The following is a 12,528-nucleotide window of genomic DNA, read 5'->3' as shown; positions in this document are numbered from 1 at the left end:
CAGAATTATACTTGTTACAGATGTAGCTTTACAGGTTTCAGTTAAAGTCCATCCAGATAAGGTTAAGTTATCATCTCTTTAAAACTGTTATTTTCCTCTTATGATAAACATTGTAATTTATTTTATGCATCAATACTGAAATTCCTCAACATCTAGCATCACTAATACTTACAGTGCTCATACAGAATTTTCGATCTGAAGCATTAGAGAGTTCAAAATCATGACAGGTCAGACAGACATACCACTACCATTTCCCTCTCATTCCATGATAAAAGCAATTTGTCTACAGAAATTGGTACTGCACTGTAAACTTGCAGAAAAATGACTTTTCAGCATCTTTATCTTGTGGATTAGGTGTGAAAATTGGATCTCCAAAATACTTATTCATTTAAATATCACTGAAAAGGTACTACTAAAGGAACCCAATCACCATCTATTTGACTATGGTACTTCTTATTAGGAAGTATCTCTTCATCCTCAAGTGTTCAATTTGGAAAAACATGGGTGACAACATATTTGCAATATGCAGTTTCAGCTTGATATAGCTGACTAATTTAAACATATCTTTATCCTCACGCTGAAGGAGTTAACATAGAAGCTCAGGAAGTACAAAATTATGGTACAGAAACTTAAAGTTAGTATTTATGATTTACATGTAACCTTGCTAGTTACAGTTATGTACTAGCAAGTTTTCACATAAGCATAGATTTTATAATCTTCAGATTCTAAGTTTCATTCGATCAAAAATTAATGAGTGGTTTAGGAAAGTAGATTATTATAAATTCAGAGTGGTAGTAATTACTGTTAAATTCACTTTTTCATCTTAAAATATGAAGCTAACAGAAATAACTCCAAAAAGATTATTTTTGTTGTAAAATAAAATCCAATTTCATTTAGCAAAATCATTTGTACAAATTTAAATTACAATTGCTCTGGCAGGGAAAGTAAATTAAAGCATGCTTTTACTTACGGATCGATGGATATTTTAATACAAGTCATATTCTTGTCCCTCTGCTTATTGTCAGCGGCATTTACTATGAAACAAAGTAATAAATTAGCACTTTCTAGGAGCTATAATTAATTACTTGGTGTGTTAAACTGATTATATATACATTCTACCATAAGTTACAATGCTTTAGGTCCTTTTTTTCATCAGGTAAGATTTTGTATACTCTGTATCTTTATTACCAGCATCAATAAATAAGAACATGGATCTAGAAGAAGTATTTTTCAACCTTCTTTTAATTCCTAATTTTACTTCTAGCAGTTAGACCATCTCAGAAATACAGAAGTGCATTTTGTGAGCCTCTTCTCGTAACTGTTCTTAGCATGCTGAACACCTCATTCTTCTGTTTCTGCACTTCTTTGGATTTGTCACACATATTACACCAAACGTGTAAAAAAATCCTAGGAATTGTATGCATCATCACCAGATCAGTTTACACATCATTTTGACACTAAAATGCAATCCTGAAAAAGTCATATCCATTAAGGAGTGTTTTGATATCAGCAAAAGGTCTCTCTAAAGAAGCTGAGGCTTATAACTACTCTAGTTTTCAACAATTTAGGATTAAAAGAAGGATAATTGGAGGTTAACATTTTATTGGAATTTAATTAAATTGCACTCCAATGTATATTACCTACAAACAATAGAAATCTGAAATGTGACTATGGCCATTAACTATAAAAACACATTCAACATTTGTCTCAACACCCACAAAATAGGTCAAAATAAAATCCCAAAACAGCAAAGTACGTGAGGAGAAATCCAGTAAAAACGTATCTTAATAGCTTATAGGTATCTCAATATAGTGTCAGATATTTCAAAGTGCTTTTCCTAAAATCATTAAGAGCAGTTTCACTAAAAAGCATGCACAGCCATAATGTCCAATTTTCATCATGTTAATACACTGAACCTTAGCTCTCAAACCACACTCTGTAGTGTGCTTATGAGTGCTACATAAAGAAGCAATAAGCCATACAGTACTACAATAATGACATGGTAATTATTTTCCTTTTGAATGGGACCAGATGAAAGTGTCTCCCTTCTGTGAAAAGCCTGTAAATTCTTTCTAAGAGGCAGCACTCAAAAAAAAAAAAAAAAGTGATTTAAGTTTTCAGTCTCATATTTCTCAAATCACGGAATGAGTGAAAAATAACTAAACAAAATCCTTCTTTTCCAGCTGGCCAATAAACAGACTTTAGCCATAGACTCTGAGACAGCAATACTATAAACTGTAGTGTTAGAGGTGTGGGTAAGTTCTGAACCCAATGAAGGTCATGACAAAATTTCCATTGACCTTAATAGACTGTAATTTAGTTCATGATGTTATCCTGCCAATTCTTACAACATAAATTCATAAAAACTGATTAGCCCAAGGAATAACGTCAATTAACTCAAAATATCAGTTCAGCAGACCGCTCAGATATTACATATCACTATTGCCAGTTGGTCTTCAATGTGTGGCAGTCACCAAGAGAATATCATAAGCTAGTAAGTCATAGTGACTCAGGGACTTAGGACATGATTTTCTAAAACTCCTTTGTTTGTGCCTCAACCACCATGCTTTTAAATGGCAGTATGATTCATATCCCTTTTAAAACTGTTTGAAGTCTAGAAATGATCCATCTAAGAATGACCATCACACCACCACTACCACTCTCACACAAGGAGGCAGTTTTAATGATTCACGAGATGATAATTTAACTTAGATAACTTTCAGCTGTCTTCTTTCAGAAAACTCTTCAGAAAAGTCTTCATTTAAATGTTACCTAAAACTGCTAGCCTGATCAACCTTGCAGATTAAAAAATCTTGTAACAATATCAATGACAAAATATCATCTATTTTGGACATTTAGTAACAAATAATTATACTTTCTTGCAGTTTCAACTGAACGCATTTTTCTCCATTTTTAACTGTACTACAGTGCTGGCATGCACTAAAATGTCCAAGCACTGTATTTTAGTGGAACACCAAAACCTGGATATAAATTAATGTATTTTAGAGTTCTCAGAATAATCTGTACTCCATAATGCTAAAATAATGTTATACGTACCAAGGATTTCATCAAAGATCTTGTATAGGCCTGGGACAAAGGTAACTTCTCTGCAATTCATTCCTACATCTTCATCATAAACCCACATTAACTACATATAAAAAAAAAAGAAGAAAAAAAGAAAAAGAAAAATACTTATTGACCTGTTCTCAAAAACAAAACATTCATACTTTATACTTAACATTTCAACAGTAAAATTGAGATTTTTAACTTCATCACTGTGATGCAATTTTTAGCTGATATAAAAGTACAAAGAGAGCCTTTCCAAAAAGGAGAAGAAAAGCCCAGTAAATACTTCTTTTGATGTATACCCAGGATTTGCAACTCTTAAAAGGATTATCAACAACTAGAAACCTAGTGCATTTTCTGAGAATCTTGTATAAATCCATATTTTTACTAGAATAGCAATTGACTTAAATATAAACATTAACAAAGCAGGAGAGTGATAAATCCTGTAGAATATTTCAACAAATACATATGCTAAATACAAACTCTGAAAAACTGCTCATCAAATCATGCATACATGCAAAAAACATGGATTTTAGGATTCGTTAACCTAAGAAATATTACAACATAATGATAAAATCGGCATTGGTAACAAACCCATGTGTTCCACAAGGATCTCTCCAACAGCCATAAATTTCTGACCTTATCTGTAAGAATTTATCCCAACAATAGTCTCCAGTACTGAACAAAATAATACCGGTACCTAGATGCAGTATTTATCTTTATTCTTAATTTCTTAATCAGATTTACATGTATTTCCTCTTCTTTTCCTTTGAATCTAGACATCAGTCACATTTTTCACATAAAGTTGTTACAGTGTAATTCTGCCATTTGATTTTGAGTTCACAGAACTAAAGATCTTAGCAAAGCAACATCTTGATCTTTAATCCTTCCCATAGTTTTCATGTACCATACCACTACTGTGATCCTTCCTTTTCCATGGAGCTCATAGGTGTAACTCAAATAGCAATTTAAAGATTGAGGTTTACCTACTAGATGCATTATTCCAGATGCTCCTGCAATATTAAAATATATTTAATTCTGATTTAATTCACCTGTATCCCACATGGATGCTAACTGCAATCTCTATGTAGCAATGCAAATACAAACAATTAACTGCAGAATAAGCAGACATCCAGACATCCTGATCTGTCCAATGGTTTATTATTCAGACTATTGTACAAGCGACTCCAAGAATCAGAAAGCAGGAGGAGTTGTAGCAACAAAGACAAATACTCCAATGTACTCTTTCCAGCTTTCACATTTCGTAATTGTTTTTAAGAAATGTTAAAGCTCTCCCAGAGGAGAAATCCAAGGAAGGTAATAATTTTTGTAGTACCTCATAAAACTATTTGACAACATTTTTTTTTAATATATCATACTATTAAACTGTCAAGGATGGTTTCTCAGGGTTCACTTCTTTCAACCATGGACAGTGGGAGGAGGCACATCTGAGAAATACAAGAAATGGTTCTATTCAGCTGTGCATTCATCACCCTTTACTGGCCACTATTCAGAGGTCCTCTGGTAACCTAAATATATATCGTTTCCATGCCCAAGCCCTTCAATTTAGAAATATTAGAAGTAATCAGAAGATTATACAACTTGCCATCAAAACTCTCCCAACAGGCTTTCTTTCCTCCTTCACCCTGTTTGCAGGGTGAAGTCCAGCGATAACCTGAGATTCCTGTAACGGTGGCCTCCTTTCCACTGCTCCTCACTACCCACTTTTTGGTTCTTGGTCCTAAGCTACCCTATGCACAGTGGAATGGTCCTGCTGCTCATCTAATCCCTTAACTAATGAGTCAATTCAGCTCATAAAACCATCCCCCAAAAAACTCCTTTCTGCTGCATTAGTCTTCTGTCAGGTTGGTAATCAACTCAATAAGAAGTTACAAGGGCCATAAGTTTGAGGCACAGCAGTTATGCCACCTCACTAAATACAAATTCTCTGCCAGCTTTAGGTCCTCTGCAACCTTCTTTTCAATTTTACTTTTGTTATCTTGGACACTCCTCTCACCCTATTTAACAATCCTACCATTACATTAAAGAAAAAAAAAGCCCTAATAAGCCTGACTGTTCTTGAATATAACTGCTTGATTCATTCTTTTTCTACTTGTCCTTCCTCTCTATCGTGGTTTAGCTCCTCAAATCTTCAAAGGAGATGATACTTTCTGGTATGTGTTTCTGCAGCACTTAGCACAAACGGCCTCAGATCTCAGCAAAGGGTCTAAGCACAATATAGGTGCATTGCCCTTTTTTTCCAAAGATCGTGTGTCTCTGTTGAAGTTCAGCAAATCACGGCATCGCTATTCTTGGGGTTGGTGTTAGTGCTAAATCTCACGCAAACCCATACTAAAACACATTACAGTAATGGGGTAGGGTTATCTGATTATGATAATTAGCAAATTCATTTGAATAAAAGCTGAGGTGTTTCTTTTCCTGTCACTTTCTTTTTTACTAAAAGGCTATAGGCTATTTCAGCTTGTTAATTTCCTCCAAACACCTTACTGGGGAAGCATCACAGCACTAGTAGGAAGAGTCCACGTATTCCAGAAACTGCAACATGGCCAACGCCGTAACTAACTTCATTAAACATTACTTGCATATGAAAAAAAAAGAATATGCAGATTAGAAGAGTTGATCTTAGTTCTCATACCTTTTGGATTCATTTCAGCTTTCCCTGTATCAAAACAGCACCAACCTATGCTGAATTCTTCATGAGTGAGAGCTTTCACTGAAGAATGTCTTTTCAGCCATGAAATCAGTAAAATAAGCTCTTTTTTTAATGTGAAATGTGTGTGAATCCCAGGTGGCACATATGACAGTTGAAATATTATCAACTGTGTTCAAATACAGGACTATCTGTGACTATTTCACCTGAACACCCAACGTCAGCTAGCTTACGTAACTTTAGAGTCAAAAGCTCATGGTTGTTGTAATGTTAAGATCTGTTCATTATCTAGAGATTTTTGTGTCGATTTCCATCATTTCCACTGAACTACCACACACTTGCAGGAGTCTAACTCAGCTTCTGAACAGTGATTTGAAAAAAATGATTGGTGTATGCGTCTTGTGTGTATACGTGTTGGAACAACACAGAAAACTTCAGAGCAAAGAATTCTAACTGTTCATACAAACACAAAGACTGACATTTGGAAAGTTCATGGGGAAGTCCAACTACTAGTAGAATGTCTCAACTGCCTATTTTGATAAAATACCATTACAACATCAACTATTAATCTATTTGAAGCAATAACTCATGCAGTTGATCACACTCACTGTTATGTGTACTGACAACAGTCCAACACTAAGTTTTTACATTCTTTCTAAGCAAACAGATTTTCTGCATGATTGTAATTAAAAATAGCCTTTTAAATTTGTATTTAGGTGATGTCTCCCAGTTCCAGTGTGAACTATTTATGCAGTACCTCCTAGATTCAGTGGAAGGGAAGACTCATTACAATTGTGCAAATAGTGCTTGTAATTTCTTCTTGTGAGCCTTGGCACTGGATGGACTGAAAGACACTTTCACAGACTTTTCTGGTAACAGTAGATGCTGCAGCTCCTATCCTATTTCTTGAACAAGGTGAAACCAGAATCATGGTTTGCAAAATCAGTATGATATTCATGAAATATATGAGTGCAATCTGATAATACCACATGTAGTGGTATTACCCAAAGAACAAAAAAGGTGTGATGGAGATTCTGATTTTTTTCATACATTCTTAAGACTTTTTTTTTTTTCTAGATGCAGATGGTCTACAGTAGAAAAAGAATGTTTTCTATCAAGAGAACGTATGATCAAAATCCATCAGGTTTAATGGAAAAGTTCTGCCCAAAATTGTGTTTAAGATATTTTTACTCAGTTCTCGTAGTTGTGTATGGGTGAAGATGGAAAAATAAAGGATGATTCTGATGGCTATAAAATTATTCTGTAAGATATTTCCTATGTTGGAAGTACTTTCACAAAGAAAAGAAGAATTGCATATACCTATGGATGTAGGTGGAACAAGACCTGAGAGCTAGTTCTGCCTCTGACCTCATGCATGAACTCAAGTAACTTGTTTTGGCCCTGCATTTTTAGCTATGTGCCATTTAGTTAGCCTTGCCGTTTCTGAGGGTGTATTTGTAGGTGAACCCAGTACAAAAGGGTCTTCATTACAGAGAGGCCATCATAATAAAAATAAACTTGGGATATTAGAAAGAACCTGTGTTCCTTGTTACACTTTTTTTTTTTTTTGCTAAGTCTGATGGAATTCATGTTTAGATTTGTTCTTAAGTCCAGTAATTTCATGTCCATATCGTCCCTATGGATCCTGCAAGCAGACAAACTTATGTTGTATTTTAAGCACCAAAGACCATTTTCAGTGAAACCCATTTTGTTCCTTGTTTTTTTTTTTTAAATGCTACCACAATTGAGTGGGAGCTGTCGAAACCAAAATGATGACAAAAGCTGAAATTTCTAGCCACGATTATATTTGTAATGGAACCCCCTACAATACCATGCTGCACCTTGCAGGACACAAAGGAAAAACCTCTTTCTGAAAAACTTATTTTTGTTACAATAATAGATACAGCAGGAGTCAGGAGCCTGTAATTTTTTCCAGAAGTCTCAGGAGGACTGAATGATTTGAAGTGCTCTACAATTACATAGTTTAATCTCTTACAGACAAATTCTAAAAAATTCATCATGGAACAGAATTACAGACAGTTTTTCCCAGTTGAAAAAAGAGCTGTTCCTCTAAGCTAACAACCCACTTCAGTAACACTTTGATTTATACCGGTAATCCAGAGAGCAACACTTCAGAGATTTGCTCTTTCTAGCTGTCCTCCTTCATCCTTCGAAGAATACTCCAGCCAAGAATTAGAAAACAATTAAGTATATAAGAACATACTGCCTACAATTATACAAAAAGAATTCACTGATACTACAGTGTAGGGAGTTTAAAATGCGTGTGATTTTTCTCCTCCAAGGAAAGCTCTGAATTCTGGAGCAGCCGGCACACAGCTCTGGAGGAGCATGCAAGGCAGTGGGAACCTGGTTTCCAATATATCCAGTCAGAAGTTTCCACATGCTGAAATTTCTCCTTACAAAATGCAACTGTTTGCTTAGGAGACAGTTGTTATGTGGCCAATCTAGATTACTGTCACCCACAGAAAAGTGGAAAATCTGCTGCTACTGTGTTGGATCTGCTCATATCTAATTATTTCAGGAACCTTACTCTTCCAATGTGATCACTGCTGTCATATGAGGACAAAAGCAGAAACGTAAGTTTGGTAAAAATTACAGCTGAACCCACAAGAACTTTTATAGTGAAAATCTATTCTTTTCTGCTTCAAAGTAAGTTCTAACGGTATAGACAGTGAATTCTCAAAAAAAAAAAAAAAAGCAACTTCACAAAAACAGCTGAAAAAAGAGCCAGCAGGGGGCTTAAATTCTCAGTTCCCCAACTAAACAAACAGAACAAAGCATTTTGGAGCTACAGCAAATGCTACTTACAAATGTGTACACGTATTTGTGTGCATATGTGGATTTGTAAACACACACAAATATATATGTAAGCATGTATTTATGCTTTGACTGAACTTAAACATTTTTTTTCCAGCATATATTTTTTCAAGTGAACCAAGCATTGCTTTAGAAAGTCATCTCTGACCCCTCCCAGGGCCACAAAAATTATCAGAGGGATAGAACACTTCTACAAAGAAAGACTAAAAGAGATGGGGTTGTTCAGCCTGGAGAAGAGAAGGCTCCGGGGAGACCTTATTGCAGCCTTTCAGTACTTAAAGGGGACTGATAAGAAAGAGAGAGACAGACTTTTTACAGGGGCAAAGGTTTTAAAATGAAAGAGGGTAGATTTAGATTGGACATCAGGAAATTCTTTACTATGAGGGCAGTGAGGCACTGGCACAGACCGCCCAGAGAAACTGTGGATGCCCCATCCCTGGAGGTGTTCAAGGCTAGGCTGGATGGGGCTTTGGGCAACCTGGTGTGATGGGAGGTGTCCCTGCCCATGGCAGGGGGTTGGAACTGGATGGTTTTCCAAGTCCTCTTCCAACCCAAACCATTCCACGATTCTATGAATCTTACACATTCATGCATAAACACAACTATAGTTCATAGCATGACAATCTGGAATACAGATTTGCCTATTTATTTACCAAAAGAGTCATTTCCTCATTAACACAAAAAACTGAGATGGTGAACTTAATGGAACTTACCTGAGTTAACGGTTCAACTGATCCGATGTAGGTGTCTGGACGGAGGAGGATGTGCTCAAGCTGAGTCTTTTTCTGATAAACTCTCTCAACAGACATCTTCTTTGAAGTGTCATTTTTATTAATGCTTTCTGATTCTTCCTTTTTTGCAGCACTGATTTGATTATCAAATAATGTCTAAAAAAAAAAAAAAAAAGAGACACCAACAATCAACCTGATTTATTCAACTTGTCACACTCTAGTTATAAACGAAGCCTGACAGAGATTTAAAATACAATCAAGACCTGTCACGCAATTTAAATGTTAAGGTTCTGGGTGTATTAAGATCAAACTGTCCTCTCAACAGAAATAATTCAACAGATTATGAGACAGTTTCTTAACAAATTGGTACATTTTCTAACTTCTCTGACTTACTAAGTATGACAAAATACTGTGTGACAAAAAGACAGACACTTCTTCAAGTTAGCACCCCAAAAAAATTACAACACCCATTTTATGCTTAAGCATTTGAATCCAAACCACTAAATACTGTTCTGAACAATGACAGTAAAACTACTCTTTTACATTTTTGTTTGGAGAACTCATTCCAGGGGCTTAAGAAATACAGTGCCTCCACTACGGTTTCTCACTTCTCATCTTCTATAATTTATATTCTATATAACCAAAGTAATTAAACCTGATAGAATCCCAGTTTGGAATGCTTGATGCTGAAATAAGCCAAGGACAGAACAGAGAATCACACACGTTACTGCTGGAATACAAACTGAATTCCTGCCTAATGTGGCTGGAGATTATGACAGATAGCTTGACTGTGAGAGCAAGCAGTGTTACAGAAAATTAATCCACTTTTGGAGGGAGGACATAAGGCGTTTAATGATTTGATGCATCTTTCAGCTGTTTTTTCCTGATAAATATCTCTTTGTATTGAAATAAAACCACACCAAATGAAGAAAGTTAAAATCAGAGTAACCATATGTAGAGGAGCCCTGTTCTCGGACAGTAAGAGCATATCCACCAAGAGACCAGACACAGCATTTTAAAGTACACATTCCTGCCTGCAAACTGGAATTCTCTTAAAAACATCAATGAACGTCATTTGAACTCACATGATGTGTTTGCCTGGCTAGCACACATAATGCTGGAAATTCTGTTTCCACCTGCCTAATAGCCGAAATAGCCTCTTCCTACGTGGCATTAACCAACTTTGGGGCAGGTATTACGTATGCAGTAAAAACCATCAATAGACAAATGATGACGACAAAAGCTACTCACTGCTCAACTAAACATTACACTCCCGTGTTGCTGTTCCTGGTAAGTCTCTGAAGAAGTACATAAAAGCTAAACTCCAATGCTGGATTAACCAGCAACCATGGAAACTTCCCAGCCAGAAGAAGATATCATCAGTTCTCTCTCAATTTAGCCCTTGTTGCAGCCTCAGATAGCAGTAAAAGCAAAGAAAGCATACAAGCATATAGGAGCAAGGAACACAAGAAGAAAAGCATACTGAACTCACTCTAACAACTTCAGCACGAAGGCCAAGCACCAACCTGTAACACACATTTAACAAGGACAATTATCCCTGTAGTATATTCCAAGTATTCTTCATCTTTTTTTTTTTTTTTTTTATTTAAGCTTGGAGGCTCTTTTCCTCTTAGCAGGAATAGGAATAAAGCATTTTATTCCAATCAGAACAGGGGAAATTACCTTTCTCTTGCAGACTCAGAAATCAAACTTTTATAGTTTGTTTATGGTAACACTATTAAATACATACTTCAAGAACCTTTGAGAGAAGCAGACTGTGAGCAGCAGTGATGACACCAAGCAATTGTTAGGCCCTGAGCGAACCCAAACAAGAATTGAGTATTCTACCCCGATCCAGTAACTGCCAGCATCCAGAATTATGGGGGAAAGAACCCAGGGGACCCCACAAGCCTGCACCACAACTACACACAGCAGGGTTGGAACCACAACACCAACTCTCACTACTTTTTCTCTGGAGCACAACATGCTCCAGAGCACATCACCAAACGTGAAAGTTGTGTAACTTGCAAAACGTCAGGCACGTGTGGATTAAAGTGTTTTGGTATCCAAGTCAGTTTGGTCTTTAACTGTGACACCCCTCCCACCACCACGCTAAAAAGATTCAACACAGATCTGGAAGGCAGGCTGGAAGACGATATTACGTACAGATACGTTTAAATGACACATAGAAGAAGAGGAGTAAGAATTCTTACAACAGAAGAATTGCCAATAGTTGCAACGCGAACTCTATTTCATTAAAGTAGTTCTGTGAGGCTTCCAGTGAGCTTCGCTACATATTTTTCTTTCTTTTTGACCATACTGGCTGTATTTTATGATCATCTTTGTTTTAATTTATCAGTCTTCTGAGAAAAGATGTCATACTTCATGGGAGCCATCCATCCTTATCTCACTTACTGGTTCCATAGCCCTGTTAGCACTTTTTTTTTTTTTTTTACTCTATGTTCACATGGTCTGAAGGGACCAGTAATTAACAGAAGAAAATAATGAATTGCCTTTCTTGCTTCAGTCAACATTAACAAAACCAAGATCCTGGAAGAAACAATGGAAGCATTTCTCAATTGAAGTATGAGTTGAAGGAAGGGAGGAGAAGAAATGCAATTCATAAAGAGAGCAAAAGATTTATAGGTATGAAAGACTGTAGGATCTTGTTCAAATAGAACTCTTCTGTTTGCTCCCAATTCTTAGGCTTCAAGGGCTTTTTTTTTTTTTTTTTTTGTACACCTCTAGGTTGTATTTATTACAAAAGGGAATGATTGGAAAGGGATGCCTACAAGCCCTAGGCTTAAACACAAAACTAGGAAATGCATTTCTGTACTCCAGTGAAAGTCTTACAGAGAACTTGCAGAAATCTTATGGACAACCTGTCCCACTTATCAGTTAGAAAGCCATAGAGCACTCCCAGTGAGATGCTACTGCCAGGTGGTTGTCACATTGACAGAGGATAGAGGTCACACCTAACCAAACTGCTGCCTAAAAGGACTAATCCCCCACCAGCAGCACTTCCTGAGGAACAGGGAGCTTGCTTTAACTCAGCAGTAGTAAGATGTCTGTTACCTTCTGTAACGCAGTAGTTAAAACCCAATTACATATGGTTCAAGAGGAGGAAAAAAATAAGACCATCATAACTTTTTTTTTTCTTTCTGGTCAACAATCATTATAAAAACAAAGTAGTTTTACAAAACTTTAATCATACAATTTTTA

General features: G+C 36.2%; 1 protein-coding gene across 1 annotated transcript in view; it reads right to left on the bottom strand.

Moving 5' to 3' along the window:
- TOP2B (DNA topoisomerase II beta) overlaps positions 1–12,528 on the bottom strand; it is a 62,903-nt gene that overhangs the window by 38,756 nt on the left and 11,619 nt on the right. The window contains exons 2-4 of the mRNA XM_038175537.2: positions 9,289–9,462; positions 3,058–3,148; positions 971–1,034 (exon numbers count right to left, since the gene is read on the bottom strand). Coding sequence (XP_038031465.2) covers positions 971–1,034; positions 3,058–3,148; positions 9,289–9,462 — 329 coding nt within the window. The remainder of the gene's footprint in view (positions 1–970; positions 1,035–3,057; positions 3,149–9,288; positions 9,463–12,528) is intronic.

The sequence above is a fragment of the Anas platyrhynchos genome, chromosome 2 (assembly GCF_047663525.1).
Source record: "Anas platyrhynchos isolate ZD024472 breed Pekin duck chromosome 2, IASCAAS_PekinDuck_T2T, whole genome shotgun sequence".
NCBI classification, from domain to species: domain Eukaryota; kingdom Metazoa; phylum Chordata; class Aves; order Anseriformes; family Anatidae; genus Anas; species Anas platyrhynchos.
This window is presented reverse-complemented; position numbering and strand designations above follow the sequence as displayed.